The sequence below is a fragment of the Panulirus ornatus genome, chromosome 33 (assembly GCF_036320965.1).
Source record: "Panulirus ornatus isolate Po-2019 chromosome 33, ASM3632096v1, whole genome shotgun sequence".
Lineage (NCBI taxonomy): Eukaryota > Metazoa > Arthropoda > Malacostraca > Decapoda > Palinuridae > Panulirus > Panulirus ornatus.
The window spans coordinates 20,856,801-20,881,014 of NC_092256.1; the positions used below are offsets into that span (position 1 = coordinate 20,856,801).

The window sequence follows — 24,214 nt, forward strand, 5'->3', positions numbered from 1 at the left end:
AACCTTCACCATCAATCATTCTTTGGCACTGTATATTATTCCCTGGCACTTACTTCCATAACTTACAACAGAATTCATTCCCGTCCAAGCACAGTGCTTTACGTAACCAAACATCCCATACTTTACTATAAAAAGCCTATGAAGGACTTAATGCAGACAAGTCTAATAAAAACGGAAAAATTGTTGATTCATAATCAAAGAATTTACTGAAAATTTTGTGTAGGTTTTTCTTCATCATTTAGTACTTTTACGTTGTTTAATCAGTCTAGCTGCTGTAAAAAATTACGTTGTGTGGGGTCTGCTGATTCGGAATCCACAGGGGCCTTGAGGGAACCAACATGCACCATTTGTGAGACAAACTTGTCCTTTTTTATATACTCGAGATTATGGTACACAAAACTATTCAGTATTTATCAACGTGATCTTCCCATGCCCCTCTCAGACCCAGGAGTAAAACTATGTGTGTGTGCGCGCGCATATCGCCCAGATACGTGGTTCCGCCTTCCACTGAGAAATCTTTTCACCAAATACCAGATGTCGTCTCAAGTGCTCGGTTCATACACACACACACACAAACACACATACCGTGTTGAACTTCTCCACACACACTGTGCCTCCAAGCTAGACTTAAGGTAAGATTACATATCATCTTTTAACAGTGAGCCTCTAAGGATACAGCTCAAAATAACAGCGTACAAGTATCACGCGAGAGTACTGATGTACTTGGCAACTGTACCAACCAGCACAGTTTTTATACATCAGTTGGCAAACGTTTTTGCTGAGTGTCGGGAGCTAGCGACTTCAACCAACGTTGTGTTCGGACAGTCTACAGTAAGAGTTTTAGTAATACAGTTATTCATTTTGTAGTGTTAGTTACAGTTCAGGTGCCCTTGGAGTAATAATACCTTGTACTCAGTGGAAGTGATTTAGATTGTGGTTTGGATCGCTATTTTGTTATCCTATGATGTAATGGATTTGATGGAGAGAAGGGGAAAGGCTGTGATAATCATGGGAGATGTTGGGTATAAGTTAATGTGGGGTTATGAGTAAGGAATCTGTGAGAATCTCACCTAACATCTCTTGGCAACATATATTTCCCTTGATTTGGAAGTTACTGGTAAAACATGTAACTATTACGTCTTTTTTTTCCTCTTGTCGATGGGTCTATTCGCTGTCTGATGTGTTCGCTGGATGTGTTCTCTTCCTCACATTGTCTGTAACTTTTATGGAGGGAAGATGACGATGGTGTTGATATATTTCAACATTAACGTCGACTAAGACAAATCTCGGCCTCTGGAACGTCAGATTTTCTCAGGTACAGTTGATTTCTAGACGTGCTTCTTTGATCATTATAACCTTCCCAGATGTCACTTATCTATCGTTCGTTAGCTAAAAGCAATACAGCAAATCACGGTCCTTTGGTCTAAAACTCTTCCACTAAAGATATAAAGAGCCCACTGATATTCGTTTCCTATAAATCCGTGAATTATTTTACTGTGGTGCCTCTATACTAAAACGTGACCTTAATTATACCATTAGAGATTACAGAGATATGCTGTTATATGGGCATGAGGGACATTTGCGTGGCCTTTGCAATGCGGGGTAAGTCGAACACAAACTACGTAAACTAAACTCGTGTAGTGTATTGGATGAATTATACCGTCAAGCAGAGAGTTTACGTAAATGAAATCATAGAATACCAACGTGAAGTTCTGTAAACTCTGTTGATTTGTTTTTTAGAGAAATCTAATTTGAATTCAAGCATGAATTTATTGTATTTGGACCATATCCGTGCAGACAAGTGCTCCCGACTTTGATACCGAGAGAGAGAGAGAGAGAGAGAGAGAGAGAGAGAGAGAGAGAGAGAGAGAGAGAGGACTGAACCTAGTGAACTGCCTATCCTCTCCCGTCCTCACCCCTGTTGTAAGATGTTTACATTAGAGCACCAAGATACCTACACTGGTCGTCCCTTCCTTGTAAGGTGAGGTGTGGCAGCGTCAGCCACATGCCAGTCATGGCTACTGGAGCCTACTCTAGACCCTAGGGAAGACCTTGGGTTCCTCCTCTACCACAAAGGAACACTCCCTGACTTCATTTCATCCTCTCACAGATGCCCCTCTACTCTCCATAGTGTTCGTCCGCCCTCCTGTCTTTTATCTATTACCGTCTCCACACAGACGATCCCGTCAACAGACCACTAGGTCTCTGTCTCATCTTCCCATGTACCTTCCCCTGTGTTTACAACATCAGCCCATGGCTGCTTAATTGGTGGTCAGAAGTGGAGAGATGTTACTCCCTGAGCAGCATGGAAAATGAGGTTGTTGCGAAGGCGACCTTCTGTATGATAACAGGGCTCGTGGTGGAGAATATATTACAACGACTAAGCAAATACATACATAATGGTGTGTATGCACCTGGTCATGGGAAGAAAGATTACGAGAGGTAAGTGTTTTGGGAGCAACTGAGTGAGTGTGTCAGCAGCTTCGATGCACGAAACCAGGTTTTAGTGATGGGTGTTTTAAATGCGAAAGTGAGTAATGTGGCAGTTGAGGATATAATTGGTGTATATGGGGTATTCATCGTTGTAAATGGAAATGGTGAAGAGCTTGTGAATTTGTGTACTGAAAAAAGACTGGTGATTGGGAATGCCTGGTTTAGAAAGAGAGATGTGCCTAAGTATACGTATGTGAGTAGGAGATTGCTATTACGTAAACTCTCTCTCTCTCTCTCTCTCTCTCTCTCTCTCTCTCTCTCTCTCTCTCTCTCTCTAGGGATAGGGGAGAAAGAATACTGCCCACGTATTCCCAGCAAGTCGTAGGAGGCGACTAGGGGGGGGGGGGCACGGTTGGGTAACTGGAAATCCTCACATCCTGCAATACTCGGTCATCTGTTCTGGGCGCTACCTCCCTCACACTGGAGGTGGCGATCATGTATGAAAGAGAAAAATATGTACGTTTTTCATCAATCAAGAAAGTAATAATAATGGAGGTTTATCCAGTCCAATAGTTCTTTGCGAATTCAAGTGCTAAATCCGCCAGCCAGTCAACATCTGTGAATTGGGAACTCTACATCCGCAGCCTCACCTAAGGCCACCGGATGTAGTTGGGATTGAAGTGCAGACAATACACTATACAAACTCAGGTGCTTCATTTAGTTCTGTCGCCTACAGTGTAACAATAGTGTTATGTGATGTGCTGCAGTGTGTGTGAGTGTGTGTGTGTGTGTGTGTGTGTGTGAGCGTGTGTGTGCATGTGTTTATATAATTTTGTACTTATAGTTCCTGGTGTGAGTGTGATGTATATCTATTTCTGTGAGTAGGTTTTGATATATATATATATATATATATATATATATATATATATATATATATATATATATATATATATATATATATATATATATATATATATATATATATGTAATACAACCCCATGACTATGGGTCGCCTAGTGTTAGTTCAAAACCAGCGAGAGATCAGGACAGAATAAACCCGCCAACGTCTTAAGTATCGCGTCCCACAAAGGAAGCAACATAAACTAATTCTATGCGTGGATTAATGTTTTCCTGGTTTCCAAGTGAGAGAAAATCTAACTTAGCTCCACACAGTCGTGACCTGTTGCATAAACACTGGAACAAGTTAGGGAAGGGAAGCTGAAAGGGGTTTCAGTCCACAACTTTTTACGGCACGAATTTACAGCGACGGAGGTGGTGAATTCGTGTATCTTTTAGTGAAAAAGAAATTACTTATTCGCCAAGCAATCACTTAGAGATGGGTGGCTATTTGAATTGTTTTTCATGAAATACCAACAATACGATGTTTGTCATGATCACACAAAATGCCTCCGAAGCAGCAGCAGGTTGGAGAGAGAGAGAGAGAGAGAGAGAGAGAGAGAGAGAGAGAGAGAGAGAGAGAGAGAGTCACCGCCTCCTGCAGCCTCACCCTCAGCTCTGCAAGCATGACTGTCACAGCTTTTTTTTAACTTCCGAACTTTCCACTCCGCTCCACCGCTTCTGTTTGGAACTTTCAAATGCAATCTGACGTTAGTACTGAAGCCGTGAATTCCTATAGTTTTCATCCCTATTACCTTGTGATACAAAAGCCGATTCAGGATATATGATGTGCTTTAGTAGCTGGACTTGAATGAAAAAGAAAAGGTTAAGTGAAGCCAAACGGAAGGATTGGAACACTGCCACTCCGCTGTCGGTGGACTTGAACTATCTTTTACGGTCCTCAACTGTATCTCCTGAAGTCGAACTGATGCACACGAATAAATTACGAATAAAAGAAAATAGCATTTCTATCTCTTGACTTACTTCATCCACCGGTATAAAAGCAAGAAAAGCGAGAAAACTGTTTAAAATAAAAATGTTTGGCTGAGAGGCAAGTTTATACAACTGCGTCGAGGCCTCGTGGGGTTTCGTTTCTCGAGGTCGACTCCCTCGAGGAATTCAGTATCTCGTAGGAACTTTCCTGGGTCCAGTTCTGTTATTTGCTGCTACTCCAAGATAAATGGATAACCACCAAAGGTAAGTTCAATCAAGTCTCATGTATTCATTTTCATTTCCGGTTATCTAGTATGTCACTATCTTTGATACTAATAATCCGTTATGATACAACTGTGTCAGTGAACATTATATATCTCTATCTATATCTATCTATCTATCTATCTATCTATCTATCTATCTATCTATATATATATATATATATATATATATATATATATGTATACGTGTAATGTGGCAAGTGGGTTTTACCCTGACGTATCATGGGGAAGGCAAGAGTAATTTCCTGACGTTAGATGGCTAGCCAGTGTTCATTGTGTCTCCTGACCAGGACCTGACGACTTGTCTGGAGTTGGAGACGTGTCTGGTGCTAGTAACGTGCCTCGTGTTGGTGACTGCCCGGTGCTGGTGACGTACTTGGTGTTTGTGACGTGCCTGCTGTTGGTGACGTGCCTACTGTTGGTGACGTGCCTTGTGCTGGTGACGTGTCTAGTGTTTGTGACGTGCCTAGTGTTGGTGACTGCCTGGTGCTAGTGACGTGCTTGGTGTTGGTGACGCGCCTGGTGTTGGTGACGTGCCTGGGACTGATGCCTTGCATCGTATACCATTTCTCGTGCTATCGTCTTCACAACCTGTCTGTCTCTCCACCTTCAGCTGACGTCGTGGTGCTAAAGAAGCTGACAACGTGATCACTTAATACTGACCACTGATGCAGCATGATCTCAGGTAGGAACGCAACAGAATACATCCTTTAATTTGCTCCTTTTGAAATATGGATAAGGAAAGTCTTATGCTGACAGTGGTTAGAAGACATTTGAACCTTAACTAGCACACATCACATGGGAGTAGTTAAACCCTTTGAGCAAGACGGTATGAACCCTCGTGTGCACGATGGTGTGAACTCTCGCGTGCAAGATGGTGTGAACCTTCGTGTGCACGACGGTGTGAATCCTCGTGTGTACGAAGGTATGAACTCTCGTGTGCACGACAGTATGAACCCTCGCGTGCACGACTGTATAGACCCTCGTGTGCACAACAGTACGACCTTCGTGTGCACAACGGTACGACTTGTAGCAAGAAGTTACGAACTTTAGGTACGATTGACGTGACCTTTGACCAGACCCTTAAGGGTTATATTAAAGGGAGACGCTACATCTAAGGCTCAGGCCGTCGCGCTCAAGGGTCGCACAGACGTGCTCGAGGGTCGTAGCGACGTGCTCGAGGGTCGTACCCTCATGTCTACGAGGATATGAAAGTCATCCCGAATCTGGGCGTTAAGTCTTTGCTCTGTGTGTCTGTATATCCGATCCGATGTGTATGTTGTCTTGATACACACACACACACACACACACACACACACACACGCTCACACATATTGTAAACTACACTGAACATCACAGACAGAAATTAGCTTGACCCGGTTTCTTATAGTAATAGTTATATACCTTCCATGTGCGTACGAGCTGTGGCAATGAAGAACTACATGTACCACCTCTTTCTCTTCCAGGAATGAACCCGTGGCACATCGCCATCATCACAGCCGTGAGTAGAACGTTTCCTGATGTCCCTTAGCGGTACGAACGTTCCCTCAGTGGACGTGTTATGTGTCAAGGGGGTTGGATGGGTTTGTTAGCCTGGAATTATGCTGGAGAGAGAGAGAGAGAGAGAGAGAGAGAGAGAGAGAGAGAGAGAGAGAGAGAGAGAGAGAGAGAGAGAGAGAGAGAGAGACCGAAGTTTTTCACGAGCAACATCTCTTCTTCCCATTCCTACCACACACCCCCCTGGTCATCACGGGTGATAGTGAAGTGTACAGATAACATGTAAAATCTCCAAATTTGCATGAGCCAGAACACAAACCTTCCTGCTGAGGACCATGGCCTCTCAATGTCATTTAAATATCGAGAAAAAAAGAAACTTTTGTCAGCGAAAAAAAAAAAAAAACTCCTGTGACATACACCCACCTGCGCCCACTTACCCCACCTCCTCTACCAACAGATTAGCTCATCGCTGGTGGTGGCCTTAGTGGTGACTCTGTCTTTGACCTTAGGTGGAGAAACCCTTCCGAGTCGCTTAGATCCTTCGCAATGCCCCGCCGACTATGGTCACCGCCCAGTTCTCCTCGTCTCTCTCGATGGCTTTAGAGCTGACTACCTCCAGAGAGGACTGACTCCGACCATACAGAGGATGGCGGAGAACGGAGTTCACTCTCCCTTCATGATGTCCTCCTTCCCCACTGTCACCTTCTCCAACCACTATAGCATAGTCACGGTATGTGTAGGGTAAACATGGGGGTCGTATGAGGCTCACAAGCCCACTTTTGCTTCGTAGCGTCGAGAGTAAGCCACGAGTCCCTCCTGCCTTCTGATGTCAGTTTCATCACTAAACTGGATTGCTGTATCTATACTGAGTCTTTCACTCACACCGAATGCTCCAGTGGTTGTGAATCTTTCTTTGGATCATACGGAATCTTTTATAAAAGGTTGTGGATCCCAAAACCCGGAGTAGTTCACTCATATATATATATATATATTTCTTATTTCTCACTCCTGATGTTTATGGTGGTGTCGATCTTGTGCTGCCTGCAGGGCCTGTACCCAGAGAGCCATGGGATCATCAGCAACTACTTCTTCGATCCCGTGTTCCAGGCGAACTTTTCCCTCAGGACCTCGTCAAGTTCAACGGCACTTGGTGGGGCGGGGAGCCAATCTGGAATACCCTAGCCAGGCATGTAAGTTTTGGACTGTGTTTTAGTCTTTATGATTGCTTCCTTGCCGTTGGCTCTTGTTCGTCAACACTATTAAAGAGGAGGATGAAGAGCTGGGTTATCTGTGAATCGGCTCATCTGTCCGGGATTCGAATCTGTCTGTGTCCGTCAGCAATGTTTGTATGTGTAGTAATATCCGCCTACTTTGTCTCCAGGGGAAGAAAAGCGCCACCTTTTTCTGGCCTGGTTCAGATGCCGACATCCAGGGAATGCATCCCACTTACTGGCGCAAGTACGAGAGGAGCGTTCCCTACCGGAACCGAGTTCAACAAGTAAGTGTCGTGCCCTCTGTACTATAACAACGGTTCTGTTGCCATTACCTGTTGTTCTGTCTCTTGTTCTGTCTAACCAACGCAGTGAGCCCTGGATCTCAACTTCTTTCGTTTGATGATATACATCTTATAGAACTGATACGTAACTTGAATGGTAAGTTGACTTAGTCGTTAGAGTACAATAACTTTAATTCTCAGAGTACGATAACTTAAAATTTAGCATACTGTACCTTTAATCTTTAGAGAATGATAACTTTAATCCTTAGGATACTGTAATTCAGGATAGTATTTGTAACAGTTAGCATACAATGGATTTAGTCATTAGAGTACGATATCTTGGCATACAATAGCTTTAATACTTACAGTACTAAAACTAATCGTCATATTACGATTGTTTTAAACCTTGGAGAACGATACCTTTGACACTAAGATACTATAATCCTTACTGTACAATATCTTAACCATTAGAGTACGATGAATTAAACCTTTGAGTACGCTTATACGATAACAGCCGTTAGAGAACCATGATAGATTAAGAGTACAGTAACAGCCGTCACAATATGACAACTTCACCAACAGACATCAGAATCTTTCTAAGTACGAGAGCTTTGTAGCTCACAGGGCCTTAAGTGTAGCAGCGCCATTGTTACAAGTGCTGGGGAAGTGTTTTAAAGACGACTGCGTCACTGTTACAGGCCCTGACAAATACTGTTCCATGTAGTCCCTTTCAGTAGTAGTGCTTACAGAGCTCAGGAATCCACAGAAAATGTATATTTCTCATAAGCAGTGTGTCAGCCAGCCCTCTGCAACACAGGTTTGCATACGATGATTTGTTGTGAGTGCTTCAAGTCATTCTGTATTGCAGGTCTTGGAATGGTTGTCCCTAACAGCTGACGAAAGACCCGCCTGGGTGTGTCTTTACCTTAACGAACCAGATCATGAGGGTCACGCTACGGGACCATACTCGCCACAGGTAGGTGGCTGCTGTGGGGGTTGTTGGTTTGTAGATGCTGGTACCTCGGGGAGATGCATGGGTGTTGAAGTGGCATCTGGGGAGGTGCAGAGATGTGGATGCTGCCTTTGGGGAGGTGTAGGGGTGTTGATGTAACGTCTAGGGAGGTGCACGGGTGTGGAATTGGCATCTGGAGAGGAGCAGGGATGTAGATGGGACTGCGATCAGGAGGCGTTTCGCTTTAAGACGTGAGAACAAGATTGTATACATTCATCGTGTAACTTAACTAGAAAAACTTCCAGAACGCCGAGTGCACTCGCCCTTCGAGGGTTCCTCATACATGATCTTGCCCAGATGGCTGCTTATTTACTCATGCATCACCGCCCTTTCTTCTTTCAGCTAAACGAGAAGCTGCAAGTTGTGGATAATGAAATTTCTAGGCTAATGAAGGGCTTGGCCGAGCGGCAGCTGGAACACTGTGTCAACATACTGGTGGTATCTGACCACGGTATGGCCCAGAGTGGGCCAGACAAGGTTATTTCTTTGGAGCGATACGTGCCGGAAATCGACATGGAAGCGGATGTGTTCTCCGGGGCTTCCCCGGGGATCAGGCTTCGCAACGACAACGAAGGTGAGGCTCGATGGTCAGGTCTAAAGAAACGATGGGACAAGTCTTGATAGGATTTAAGACAGTAAAGACCTTAGCTTGTCTTTCTTCAGTAGCAAGTACTTCGCACTAGAAAAGGTTTTGTATTATCAGTGAAAAAGGTTTTCAATGAAATAACTTGAACTATATTTTCCTGTTTGGAAAGTGTATGGGGCACAACACAGTGGCAGGGGACAGTTCATTTTTTATTTCATATCTGTTACGAACACATCAGAAGTTGGTATTAATATGTCTCAATTTTTCAACATGTCACAGGCACTCAACACAAAGGTGATTGTGTCTGACACATAACAGTCAAGCATTTTATACTTTTCTCAGGCACATTAGCTCTGTAATTTCCCCTTGTTTCATCACTCCGTCAGTGGAAGAAGAGGAAATAATCCCGTCTTTGTCATGGGTGTTATTCATAGCTGTGTGGCAATATTCATTTCTAAGGTTCTATTCAAACCAAGAAATTGTTTTTCAATGCCTTCTAAGATCACTTACTCTCTGGGAAAGGAATGGGACGTCATCCTTGTAGGCAATGTTTTCATTCTCCTCTGTCAACGTAGAAAATACTTGCTTTTTCTTCGATGCGTCATAAACCCTCAACAGGTGACTTTAGAGAGAGAAGGTTCCGTCGATGCAATACGCACATTGTTTCTTTCCCATCGCTAAAAAATGCCATTCCTGCTTGCTCTGATGTAGATATTATTTTTTCCTTTACTCCAGGCATTAGATATTATCTTTCCCTCTCTCTCTCTCTCTCTTGCATATCGTAGAGTTATGAATTGCTTTTTGCATATCGTAGCATTATGAATAGCTTTCTTCTTCTTCTTCAGAAACGAAGCTGGACATTTTGCAACGCTTGTCTTGCCAGGAGAAAATGCGCGTTTTCAGACGAGAGGACCTGCCCAAGCGACTCCACTACACGAACAACAGACGCATCAACGACCTGGTGCTTCACCTTGATCCAGGGTACAGCGTCGAAGACATCAACCCCAACAACAGGAAGAAGAGGCCTGATCACGGTTACCATGGTTATGACTACTACTTCCCGGAGATGAACGTAAGTGGTTGGCCAAGGTGGAGACTTTGTTACTGTAGTACTTACAATGGTTGGCCAAAGGCTGATGTTTTGTCAGTAAGTACTTCCTGCTGTGGAAAAGAAATGTAGCTCAGTTACTGACTAGTGATCGACAGCTCAATTTTCCTGGTATAGATAAATCGAAGAGAAAGTTCAGCTTTGTGTTGCTTTCCGTTCATGATTATAAGTAAATGTCTTGAAAACTTTAGCCATTCTACCAAATCTCTGGCGAGGGTGTGGGAAAGGCACGTCATATCTTACTTCTCTTGATTCTAAGAACATCTTCTATGGCTCAACAGGCTCTATATCCCCCAGGAAGAAATAGGGAAGAGAATATTTCTCCTACCATAGGTCTTAACTCTCCCTCGTCTGCTCCTGCCCAGGGCTGATCCTCGTCGAGACTTTGACTCAATGTGAATACTATCTCGGTTGGATCTCTCTAAGACCTGTCGCCTTAATGGGTCTCCGTGGAAGAAGATCTATTCCAGAACCATAGTTGTCGCCTTTACTAAAACCCGTCACTAAGTAGGATCTCTCCCTCGTGCATGTCTCTAAGGCCGCATCTCCTCCTACAGGCGCTGTTCGTGGGCTACGGACCGGACCTGCAGCATGGGCTGGAGGTAGAGCCCTTCCATAACATTGAACTATACAACCTTATGACTATCCTGACGGGGGTGGCGCCCGTCCCTAACAACGGCACTTGGGGTGCGCTCCATCACCTGCTGGCCAACCCACCTCCCAACCCCACCATTGCCAAGGTAAATGTTGCCTCCTTGACCCACCTTTACAACTTTTTTTTTTTTTGAAAAGTAAAAAACTGGAGAGGAGGATTTCCAGCCCCATCCCCCGCTCCCTCCCCTTTTAGTCGCCTTCTACGACACGCAGGGAATAAGTGGGAAGTATTTTTTCTCCCCTATAAACACACACACACACACGCGCGCGCGCGCGCACACACACACACACACACACACACACACACACACACACACACACACACACACACACACACACACACACACACACACACACACACACACACACACACACACTACTGCCACAGCTACACGGACCAGCATCACGTAACAACCAATAACTGCGCATCGATACATGCATATCCGCCCACTGTTATTACCCATTCTCGTCTAGCAACCTGCAGTCATTCCCAGCTGCTTCAGTGACCTCAACACACGCTTCTGAAGATAATCTGATGCAGTCAAATTAAAACGTTGAGACAACCCATCGGAGGTGTCTTACACATTCTCCCCAACCATCAAAAAAAAAAAAAAAAGAGATGTAACCTTTCTTTCTTAATGATTGTCCCGTAAGTGATTATTAATTAAGGAGCAGCAGTACAAGAGGCAGGGGCTTCTGTCTCGAATATAAAAAAAGTATAATAGAAGTGACAAAGTAGGAATTTAGAGAACTCTTTCTCAAATATACTCTGTTAAATGTACGTATGCTAGTACATACAATGTTAGTTATACGAATGCAAAATAAAGTAATACTTGACGTCAGTGTAGGAATTAATTGTTGTGTTAATGTACCAGTACCTTATGTTAGTCAAAAGTACCGAGAGATATGACAGTGATACGTGATGAGCCATACCTTCGGCAGGTCTTTGATGACTAAAACTTTCCTTCTCGTCTACCAACAGGAGGTCCAACCCCCAGCGCTCTGCTGCTCTGGCAACGGTGCAGAGTCACAGGCCTCCGCTGACTGCGACTGTAACCTAGCAGGAGATAAGGTAAGGCCATTCACTCCATTTGTTTTTAAGTAGTGACTTTAGTCTTTGTTGTCTGACTGATGGATCCTAGCTTTCAGAAACGCCATATATATATATATATATATATATATATATATATATATATATATATATATATATATATATATATATATATATATATATATATATATATATATATATTGGCGTACATAACTCACCTAAAAGTATACTTCTGTCTCATCTTATTTTAACCTGAAATACTACCGTATAAACTTACCCATAAACTCTTTGTAGAACAGGAAATAGTGCATACAATTTCTTAGTCTTTATTAACATTTTTCATCTTAAATCTTCCCTGACCAAGCTCTTCTACAGACCCTCATCGCTTATGTTCGACAGTTTTTTGGTTTCTATAATGTTTCCCTTCACATCCCACGTATCGCTTCATATTACCTCAATCTAATTCGGTCAGTCAAAACGCTGTGAATGAGTCTTCTGTGTGTTAATTCAGAGTCTTAGACTGGAACGTTTATGTGCGTGTCAGATGTTTCTGATCAAGAATGAAAACATTTCTGACTGTCAAACGTTTCTGAACATGAATAAAACATTTTTGAATGCGTTTAACGTATCTAAACACGGATCAAACGTTCTCATCCTGAACTGTCTTTCCCTGCAGGGGTGGTTGTCGGCATTGGTCATGACGGCGTCGCAGAGAGAGGAGGCGGAGGCCCGACACCTACCATGGGGAACCCCACACTCTGCCACCCTCAAGGCTGACATGGTCCTCCTCCATCACCTCAGCCACGTCACAGGTAAGTAAACCAAACGGTCATGGTTAGGGTGAACGAGGACAATGAGCCACAGGGAAGGCGGAAGGGGGGGTTATAGGCCATACTTATGGTAGCTTCTGATAACAAGTTCTTGATGACGGTTCTCAATTCAATGACAAATAAAGGCAATGCTCAAGTAACAGGGGAACCTAGACAGTCTGTCTCAGGTGACTGTTATTTAGACAGCCCAAGGTAACAGGGTGTACCTGGAAAGCCTCAGGTAACGAGGGAGTATCTAGAAATCCCCTGGTAACAGGGGAAACATAGACATGCTTTAGGTAATAGAGAGGCCCTAGAGAGCCACAGGTAATAGAGGGCATCTACCCCCGCAGGGTACTCTCAACTCCTGAAGGTGCCCCTCTGGACCAGCTTCACCGTCGAAGACAAGCCCTTCGAGACGCCCCTCGCTGCCTGGTCCAGCGACCCTCGCCTGAAGCCCAGCGCCGCGCCCTCCCTCACCGACTTCAGTACACTAGCCAACTTTACCATGACGCCCCTCTTTCCTCCATGTAAGTCCGATAAATCTAGACTTAATACCATAAAAATATCTTTCAATTTGTATTTTTCAGTCATGTTTGTTAACTAGTGAGCAAACCCATATATATATATATATATATATATATATATATATATATATATATATATATATATATATATATATATATATAACCAAAGGGAGACTACTATCTATCAGGGCTGGCGGGAAGTCCGACCTTCCTAAGGGAGCGTAACGACCCTGGGGATGGAAACCATGGGGAAGTGCCATACCTCGTGAGCAACGGTGTGGCCATGAGCAACCAGCTGGCGGAGAGGTGGCGACGTCTGGTGGAACAGATGATTCCTAGGTGGTTCGACAAGCACGGTCCCATCAACGTCGTTTTGGGCCCTGTGTACGACGCTGACGACGACTCCCATCACGACAACTTGGTCGTTCTCAGGTAGACTGGAACCCGCTCTCCTCACCACACCTCTGTGCCGCTGTGTGTTCACCTGTATATATAATACATAGAATCTAATTCGACTCTTGACTTAGCCTTCCGAATGCAACATCACGTATATAAAGTGTGACAATATCTCAAGTGTATTTGAGGCCTGGTTAAGGTTATGGAGCTTAATATATAATAGACACATATTCTTAAGTTCTTTTTATGTCTTCCTTACCAACTTTAGAACACCGGCGGTTCCAACTGACATGTTCGCTGTGGTGACTCGTTGCATGAAGAAGGTGACGTCGCTTGACCTGTGTCCTCACCAGAGTCTGGACGCCATCAGCTTCATCTTCCCTCAATTCCAAGCTGTCACAAACTGTTTGGTAAGGAGAAAATTATATATATGTATATATTTCCTTTATAAATTTTGAAACTATATATAACTTTTTCTCCGGTACATATTTGTAAAACTGTCCTTTGCATGCATCAAACGTGTTATTTTGGTTCCTTTACCTTACACAGTTCTAAGATGACGTCTTTAACTGGTAAAACTGTGGTCATCTCCCCTTATTTCTAAAATCAGAGCTGCTTTCACTTATTTGGTCCTTTTTAATTGTTCCCTTTTACGTTAACCAAAAGAACTATGAAGAGGTTTAACGTTCGATAATACCAATGATCTCTTAAGAGTTCATAAATTTCAAACTATATCTTAACCTTTTCCCCACAACAGTCGGCTGAACGTTACGCCCAGATCTTCAGCGCTGAGGTCCGCGATGTGGAGCTTGCTACTGGACTGACCTTCTTCCCTGCACTGACGTTTCCTGACCGGGTCAGGGTCATCTTGAGGGTCCACCCTGACCTCTGGGGGAGTGACATGGCCAAGTAGTCAACCCTTGGGAGTGGTCGCAAGATTTTTAAACTGAGAATATGTATTGTTGGTTTCAGTACATATAGATATATGTATATTTCAAATTTTTTTTAAATGTATTCCTATAAGTCCATGGGGAGATGAAACACGATAAGTTCCCAAGTGCACTTTCGTGTAATAATCACATCATCAGGGGAGATACAAGTAAGAAATACAAGTCGGTTAATTATCAAGGAAGAGACGTAGCTAGGACGCCATTTGGTAAACAAGTGACAGCCCTTGTTTACCAAATGGCGTCCTAGCTACGTCATTCCTTGTGTTACAACTGACTTATATTTCTTTCTTGTATCTCCCCTGATGATGTGATTATTACACGAAAGTGCTCCTGGTAATTTATCGTGTTTCATTTCCCCGTGGACTCGTAAGAATATACTTGATCACGCGCAAAACTATGATCCTTTCCAATATATAATGTGTGTGTGTGCGTGCGTGCGTGTGTGTGTGTGTGTGTGTGTGCATGTGTGTGTGTGTGTGTGTGTGTGTGTTTAAGTGTGTGTGTGTGTGTTTAAGTGTGTGTGTGTGTGTGTGTGTGTGTGTGTGTGAGTGTGTGTGTGTGTGTTTAAGGGTGTGAATGAGATGAAAGTTGTTAGATATTTTCATTACCGAAAAGAAAGCTCATTAACCAAACTTCATCTAAACATTTCAAAGTAGCTAAAGACTTTAACATAAGTTTTCAAGCTATTTTTCTATTTACGAGAAGCCAGATGTAGAGTACAATGGAGAGTATAATGCAGAGTATAATGTATGTTGTAGGGTATGATGTCTGTTTTTACGAGCTTGGCAAAATCTAAACTATGTTAAGTTGAATTAGGTTTGGCTTCATACCATTTGTTTATAACGAACTTTGGGACACCAAAGCATGTGATGATGTAACATTACAGATACAAATGAATACAAGTGAATTCGAACACCAACAGACGAGTGGGTCCTAACGAGGTTGTTTGTGGTAGTGACGAGGCTGTTTGTGGTAGTAGAAGAGAACAGAAACTCTTGACTTAATGTGGTTGGAGTAGAAAATAGGAAGATCTGTAAACTTATCGTATATCTAAGCAGGTACGAATAATGACGGGGTTATCAAATATTCTGATGATTTACGAAACATATGTTTATTTTTATTAAACGCTTCAAGTATTAATTTTCGTTTCCAGTCCTGTTACCAGTGGTGTTCTTTTCCTCTCGCCTACCCTCCGTTTTCTGTCGGTATAGGTTGCGTTTCTTCAGCTGCACACACTATCTACTCTTACATCGACGATTCCACTATACATATTACAACCTATTCTTTCCCCTTCCCTCCTAATTCCTATACTCGATTCTTTTCCTCTCACTGAACCCATTTCCTCTCAAAATTCGGGCCTGCGCAGCATCTCGGAATGAGGAAGTAATAACCTGGCTTAGTTCATATACGCGCATAAACTAGTTTGTGCTAATATCAATTTCAAAAATTCCACGGCTGAAATCTACAAAAATCTGAGGAGCTTTAATCCACCCCTCTCCCATATTCTTTGTCTTAGACTCTTTATTCATCTCCTTTCGTTATAAATGTCTTCCACTAGAGCACGCTTTCAACCGGGTGAGTTGCCAAATGGGGGAAAAAAAAAGAAAATGTAACAAACATTTCAGTTGTCAACGAAACTTCGCTATAGAGAGCGAGCTTTCCAGCAGCACAACGATCATCTCTTATGATAATTCGAAATTCGCTAACGACACTTTCGACGCGGATCACAGCAGATCAGTGATGGAAATCGTATGTTTAATACGATTTCCTTCACTGATCAACTGGTCTGGAAACATATCTTGGTTAACAAAAATACGCAAACTTCTGGTCCTATAGACCCATTTGCTTGGATTGTTGATCTAGTTTGACAATACACTGGTTAGTGCAATACAAAACACAGACTTCCCTAAAGTTGGGTTAATGTTAGCATGTGTGAAGCATAGCGACTGAAATTTCCCTATGAATATTCGCCTATCGTTCCCCTGTTTTACTAAAGCCCATCTTCCTTATGTCACCATATTCTCCGTGCATCTTCATCACAAATTAATTCTAACGTACTCATGTCCTCCGCTGAGGTTCTTGCAACAGACATACCCACCAGTCAACTCTCATAACCACCTCCTACAACTCCTCACACCTCATTCTCTCTACTGTTTTATGCCTCACCTGCTCACTTGGGAGAGGAGCTTTGATCAGCTGGCCAGTAACGGAGAACGCCAATCACCAAATATGCTTGGTGCTTGGTGCTTGTTTCACTTGTGTCTTGAGCGGGTATTCAAATACATACAAATAATGCACTCTCATTTCACGGTATTAGTCCACACACGTATTCTAAGTTCCTCGGTTATCTTGATTATAATGATGTTGTATCACTAATTATGTTTGAGCGCAGATGAAACACAAATATCTGCTGCTCATTAGATAATGACTGTCCGTATTGACAGAGGTTTTTCATTATTACGAAGGTATATAGAAAGAGATTATCAGATTTCGTTCATGTTAATGATAACGTCATTTGAAGTTTTGCATAAGGGGGGGTCGCTGCCTCAGTGTTTATGTTGCTCCAGAAAACATTTTCACTTCAGAAATTGGCATCAAATAAAGTTCTACAATGAAACAATTTCTTACACTAGATCTGAATTTCTCTCAAAATTCTCGCTGTATTTCCTTACACAAGCGCTTTAGATTTCTTAGCCCAGCAGACTGTAAAGCCAAAGGCTTGTGTACACGATAGATTTCTTGAGTCTTCGCTCACGACGCGAATGTAAACTAAGGGAACGATGTTCATGTTGTTTGAGATTAAACCTCCCTACAACTCAGGAGATGCGGGCCCTGTGCCCTAGGGTGGCTCGCCGGTGGTGAGGGACCTAAGCACTGGGCCTAGGGGGTTGGACTTGTTATCCCACCCGGCCCCCACGAGAGCTAGGCTCCCTCTGCAGGGGGAACGAGTGAACAGCTCCATTATACATCGTTGCGGACGGTTCTCGGAGCACGTATAGAGTGAGCTTATGAAAAACGTATATTTTCAACCACCATTTCAACATAGGAGTTCTAGAATACGCCATGTTGCTACATGATCTCCCATCACTGTGTTTATTCATATTCTAACACAGGATTGCTCAAATGAGTTTCATTAGAATCCGAAACAAGATGATGGGTATATCTGGATCGTATGATAATGATGATTTTTTCAATTCATGCTATGCAAGGTCACTTTCAGAGTTATCGTATGTGTTAATCTAAACTAGGACTGATATTCTGTTCTGTGAATGTCACCAAAGCGATGTATATCCAGCTTGGATATCTTGTCAAGAGAAGAAGTTGACAGCAAATTCTTGAATTAGAAACAAAAACAGATCTTAGTAGTAAATTATTGTTTGTTCTTTGCGTATCTCGCTCATCAACTTACACCTTGATTATGTGATATTACCATGAAGTATAGTCAGGGCAAACATATTCTGTTCCTGTCGTGAAATCTAAAAATAAATACAAATATTGGATCATAATACTAAAGTCTACCCAAGTAAAAATTTGTTTTCTTTTATTCAAAATTTGATTATCATAGAAAATGTTATTTTGGGTAGACTAGTGTAAATGTTAAAATTTTTCTAGTGTTTATTTTCTTTATAGAATATTTCCACTAAGGTAATTTATCTAGCTTATCTTAGATCACATGATAGATTATAAGAATAAATTTAAGTAATGATGTATCCATATGCCTTTCTTAAACGAAGAGTCTAAATATCAGCTTTAGAGAAATATCTTTAAAGAAATCAACGCTCTCAACTTTCACATAAATCCAATTCACACTCTTCCATCGCCCTGAATGGTCAACCACTCCCACTCAACAAAACTATATCCATACTAGGCAAGAAATACGACATACAGAAATGACACTCAATCCTCACACCACAAACACATAAGCCATAAGTAAAGTAACCGCCCTCAAAAGACTTACCGGTACCAGATTTAAACAAGTAAAAGAATCCCTTATCATCCTCTACAAACAACACGTTCACTCAACCCTCAAGTACCCCTCACCTGCCTGGCTAGCCATCCACTCAAAAGCAAATACAACAAAGCTGTAAACCACATAGAACAGAGCACTTAGGACAATTATTACCAGCTGTGTAAGAACCACAGCTAGTGCACAATGAAACAACAAAATTACTCCCAGTAAAATCATACTTTAATACGTTTGGCACTCGGTTCTTTGCGACATCACTGGACGTTTTCTATCCAAGCTACTCTGTAATCGACCTCCATCCCCCAGACAGAAATATAAAACCTGTTCCTACTCCACGTTTCCCCAACGAACACGACACTGACAAAACACATACACACGGTAATGACTAGACTAGCAATAACCTTGCCAGTCCAGTCTTAGACACCACTCGCGTAGACACACTAATCTGAAACTACACGTTCAAGACATGTGCCAGTTATTCTTTTTCTTCTATGTTCTGGAAACCTTCCAACCCTCCAGAATTTCAAAAATCGTTTCAACATATTACAAAGCCATAAAGCCCATACATGTGAAAGGCGTGCATAGGAAAGAATGAATTGGAAAGATATGGTATAAAGGGGGCGACGTGCTGCCAACAGACTGATCCAGGGCATTTGAAGCAGCTGGGAAAAATATTAAAAAGTCTGTGAGGCCTGGTTGTGGATTGGGAGCTGTGTTTTCGGTGCATTACAAGTGACAGCTAGAGAAAGGTTGTGACCAAATGTGGCCTTTCTTTGTCTGTTCCTGGCGCCTCTTTGCTAAAGCAGGAAACAGCAAACAAGTATGAGAAAAGTCTTAAGTAGCAACCTACATGATACGAGCAAAACCATGCCACTGAAAATGTTTGAAATAGCATTATCATGATTTCTCTTTTAGCCTTCAGGCGTTTGTAGAATTCATTCCTTTAGGAAAAATGAAAGTCAAAAGAAGGAATGGGTGATATGTGTTGAACAGAGAAAGAAAGCAACATTATGGTGGAGGGAGTAGGAAATATGAGGATTAGAGAGATGTCAAGGTGGAATAACACAGGTGGAAGGAGAACTAATCCACATATACGAGCAGTACTTCGTATAGGGGCGAATGAGATCCTCTGTAGAAATAGAACAGCAACTATGAGAATGAATGTGACACCAATATACACAAAGTTCGTAAGCATTAATTGGCTGGTTTCAAGGGCCTAGTGTAAGATATGATTATAGCTAAACTACCCCTTCCTCTCCACCTCCTATTCCCTACTACTCCTTAATCCCTAACCTTCTCTCACCACAGAAAAATAAAAAACTGTAACGCACACACGTGAAATATAAATCACAGATGAATATACTCCTGTCGAAACCCACTTATCGTGGAGTCGCTTACAGCACAGAAGGTCTCGTGTGACCACAGTATTTCTGTATAGACATGCACAAAATGCAGTGATGGTGATGCAAAGTTAGCTTTATTTACGGCTTGCTATTTCACCCAGAAACAGCTATCATCCACTGGAAAGGATTCGGATCAATCTCCCTGTAAACCATTGCTTGTTGAAAAGATCAAACGCCCAAACTATGTGGCTGGAATTGGAAAAATGTCAACAGGCCGGGTCCAGCAATGTAACCAGAGAGTTTACATCAGACAGTGCGATAGTGGAGAACACCTCGTTTCCATAGCTGACATTAGGGAAGGTATCCGTGCGTTTCTTCCGTTCAGTCCCAAAACTCTGAAGCTTAAGAGTTTCATTCGAAGCAGACAAGTGATATAGCACAGGGACACAGGAGATGTTCTCATGTGGCTCACGAAACTTGCCTCTGTGGTGCATCAGTGTTGCTTTCCCCTGCGTTTAGCTGATCAATGTTGCCTGATCTTGTCTCGTCCTTAGAGGGCGCAACCCTGAACCACCATATCTGGTTACAATATCCTAACTGATCTCACAGCTGTAACTTTCAAGGAATACCGATGTACTTGTATCAACCAATGGAACTTTTTTCCCCCCCCGCTATTTTCTTCATTCATATTCAAGTAAGGTAGTCTTGCAGGACACAGAGTATGGTGTAAGGCTTTTATCGTTTTGACATTTAAAAAGAAAGTTGGTATAAGTGATTGCCACATCTGTGGATGATTCCAGCTGTCCTTTCCATCCATAACCTAGCAGTCTCCTCCACCCACAACCAAGCTCTCCTCACCATCCACATTTGCAGCTGTTGAAAACAATCATAACCTCATCTCTTTTACAGTAATCTCGAGACTTAAACCACAACACACATTTACAGCTTACACACTTCTCAGTAAATATACATTATTCCACCCCTCCTAAACGGAGGGTAAACATTTGTGTATGTATACAAACAACTCATAAGTTTGTTCTACTAAATAAGAGATCTATTAAAAGTTTAGCAACTGTTTTGTCACTCGAAATATGAGTCGCTTTTGAGAGAGTTTCTAGCAGAATTGTTTATTCAGATTTGTTTGAGACATTAGTATGCAACGACACGGGAACTTGTAAGGAATCCTTCCTCATCTCCAATGCTAGACACTGAGGATACTTAGTTTCTATGGTGTCGAAGATATAAAAGGGTAGGTAAAGTCTTTCCTTCTATATTTTCCCCAGGCTAATGCCATTCAGCATTTTGGTATACAGAATTCTTTTATTGTTGCGAATCTGACCCACTATAAAGTTTTCTTGTATACATAAGAGCTATCAATCTTGAAATCTACAAATTCACCTGGATTTATTCTGTCATTCAGAAACTTTATATCTCCGACTGAAAAGGGTTTAGTACCCTGGGGACCTCTAAGATATGTCTATTCCCAGTTTTAGTCTCCTTATTTAGATCTCACACACGGAAAAATATTCATCACGTTATCATATCGCGGCAGTTTCTCAATAATTATGATCCATCTCAGTGAAACGTACATGTCCTTAATTCTATCACTGGTCTTATGTGACACAGGAATCTTTGTGAGTGGAGCCGGGGATATGTATCACCGGGACGCCTCTGAGCTGGTTAGTATCAATTACAAAGCTGATTGGTGATAAGCGAGACCAAAGATCTTTCTTGTCATCCAACAAAGGTCATGTACGAGTTCAGGTGCTGAATTACCATTACTTCCTGTTACTTAGAAAACCACGAAGCAATGTTTCGTATCGCCAAGTGCGATGCAACGAACCTCAACAAACCTTTTATTGCGCCTTACACAAATCTACTTATCACTGACATATCCAAGACCAACAAGGCATGTTTGCCTGACCTCGTTGCACGAGCAGAGTCATATAAATCTCCCCTCCTTTTTTTCTTTTCTTTTCTTTCTTCAGGAGTTCACGCAGATCCTTACAGAATGACGCCATTTAGAAAAGTTTTAGAGCTGGGATTCGTCGAGAATATATGAGGCACTTGAGCAAGCAGAGAGGAAAGGAGAAGCTGAAAGAGGAGAAAGGAACTCTCAACAGTGCTGTGAGAAGGTCTTGGCGTCGTTGTTGTTCACTCACATCATCCAGGGAACACGACTTAGTATAAGTTCATCTTGATCCTGGGAATGACTCGGGGCTTTGCGACATCTTAGATGATCATTAAGATTAAGAGAGACTGAGACCTGATCTCCAGGAGCTAATTGGAGATTAAGAGATATAAAGACTAGATCACTGAAAAGGAAAATTAGATTTATGTACCTGGGAGTCTAAGCATAAAAAATTTATTGGACAAGGTGTAACAGGGTGACGATGGGGAGTGAACATTATTGAAAGAAGATAATAACCAATTCAAAGTTATCTGAAATAAGCTAAAGGCTGTAAAGGTAAAGAAAGTTAGGGCTGTGAATAGAAAATCATGCTTGGGATCCTTGCGTGACTATTTATTAATTCTTGCTTAACTTGTGCTCATATATCAAGTCGTCTTCCCCTTCTGTATGTGGAAGAATCCTGAGTTTATTAGTTGGACTGGAGGTTTACTGATCGAGTGGCAGCTTGGAGGGGCAGCATCATTTCGAGGATGACTTCCTCCGGTCCGGCAATATTCTAATGGGGGTGTTGGAATATCATTAACGAATATCAGGGCCTGGGACGTGCAGCTAAAGTCATGTTCTGGGACGTACAGCTAATGTCATGTTCTGGGACGTGCAGCTAATGTCATGTTCTGGGACATGCAGCTACTGGCAGCTTCTGGGACACGAAGCTATTGTCAGGTTTCTACTCAAGTAAATAATGTTATTTTATCAACTTTCGTTTGAGAGATAAGAATTATCAGTGTTATTCCATCTGACATGAACTTTGACTTTCGTGATCTCAAAAATTCATGGGAGTCAGATGTTATCTGCCAATTAGAAAAAAAGTCTTTTAAGATTTTTGAAAAATAGATGATGACTCATCATTTGACACAGGGAAATATCAAAATATGAAGATATTCTCTAAAATACTATCCTTTATCATCTTTGAGTTATTCATCGCTATATTAAGGTTGATTAAGGGTAAAGGCTAGAAACCATTTGCCTTCAGTATAGAGATGAAACATACTGGAAGGATTCCCTGTCTTAAGTATAAAAAAAGAATATTCTATAATGTTACCGACAGGAAGCGAATGAATATGAGAAATATATTAAGCATACTATCATCTCAAAGCTCGATAACAGAATCGAATTGCTTATAAAACACATATCAATCAAAGGATCTTATTCAGCATAAAAGAAATATGATCTAAACTGGAATTTGTACCCAAATCTAGTTTATACTTTATAAAAAGGAATACAATTGAGGGTATTTTTCCAGCAAAACACATTAATTTTAAACTGGGAACATACCATAATGACAGGCATCGTTGCCTTGATTATCACACTGAAATATTTTGTAATATTGCCAACAAAATGTAAAAAAGAATTATATAATATATAAAACCTGCAACAATTTTAAAGCTTAATTACAGGTACCAATGGTCTGTCAGGAATTCTGTACCCTAGAAACTTTTTCAGCTTAGAAATGTGACCTGTATTGGTAAGTCAAAGGAAATCTGAATTGTTAAAGAAAACAGGAAAAACGCACGTAATATTTCAGATTATCTTAAAGGGAAAATAGCATTTCGTTTCAGAATTGGAAATTAGCTGAAGAAGATTAGCAAAATGAAAGGCTTCTCTACCTGAGAAATAAATCTAAAATATTCTGTAATGCTCCCTATGCTCACAAGGTAGGTAGTAACAATCACCAATTAAACTTATGATTACTACAGACCCTAATTACAGAACTCAGTGATACAAAATAACATTTTGTCGCCACACTCTTACTCAGAGAATATTTCATATACTGAGATTTTAAAAGCAAATATAATCTTGAATGAAAATGGTCGAGAGTGCAGGTAATAACTCCGAGTATTTCTAAGGTATCATTTTTCAATAGTGGTCATTGAGGTTATCAACTCTCGTGAGCAATATGATAATGCTACTATTATCCCGTACAGCACTTTAAAAACATGTCATCATTACTAAGTATTCGTTTCTCCTTTACGAGCTATTTACCGAAATATCTTTTACTTGAGCGAATGCGGATGCTAAGCACTTTTGAGCAGTCGCAATTACATATTTCATTTGCATATATGTCCCACCCCCTGCCGCAGCAT

At 41.7% G+C, this 24,214-nt stretch overlaps 2 protein-coding genes across 2 annotated transcripts in view; one reads left to right on the top strand and one right to left on the bottom strand.

Moving 5' to 3' along the window:
- Positions 1 to 11,938, bottom strand: part of LOC139759567 (receptor-type tyrosine-protein phosphatase epsilon-like) — a 34,432-nt gene extending 22,494 nt beyond the window's left edge. The window contains exon 1 of the mRNA XM_071681844.1: positions 11,830 to 11,938. The gene's annotated coding sequence lies outside the window, so the exon portion shown is untranslated. The remainder of the gene's footprint in view (positions 1 to 11,829) is intronic.
- LOC139759569 (venom phosphodiesterase-like) lies at positions 751 to 15,769 on the top strand. Its single transcript, XM_071681846.1, is given in 17 exon segments — positions 751 to 831; positions 5,158 to 5,229; positions 6,011 to 6,045; positions 6,499 to 6,771; positions 7,089 to 7,167; positions 7,170 to 7,231; positions 7,423 to 7,539; positions 8,405 to 8,512; positions 8,891 to 9,122; positions 9,980 to 10,206; positions 10,800 to 10,982; positions 11,879 to 11,968; positions 12,624 to 12,759; positions 13,110 to 13,286; positions 13,472 to 13,715; positions 13,948 to 14,089; positions 14,437 to 15,769. Coding segments are annotated over 16 exon segments (2,271 nt in total). The 5' UTR covers positions 751 to 831; positions 5,158 to 5,219; the 3' UTR covers positions 14,593 to 15,769.
- Positions 15,770 to 24,214: the final 8,445 nt, after the last annotated feature.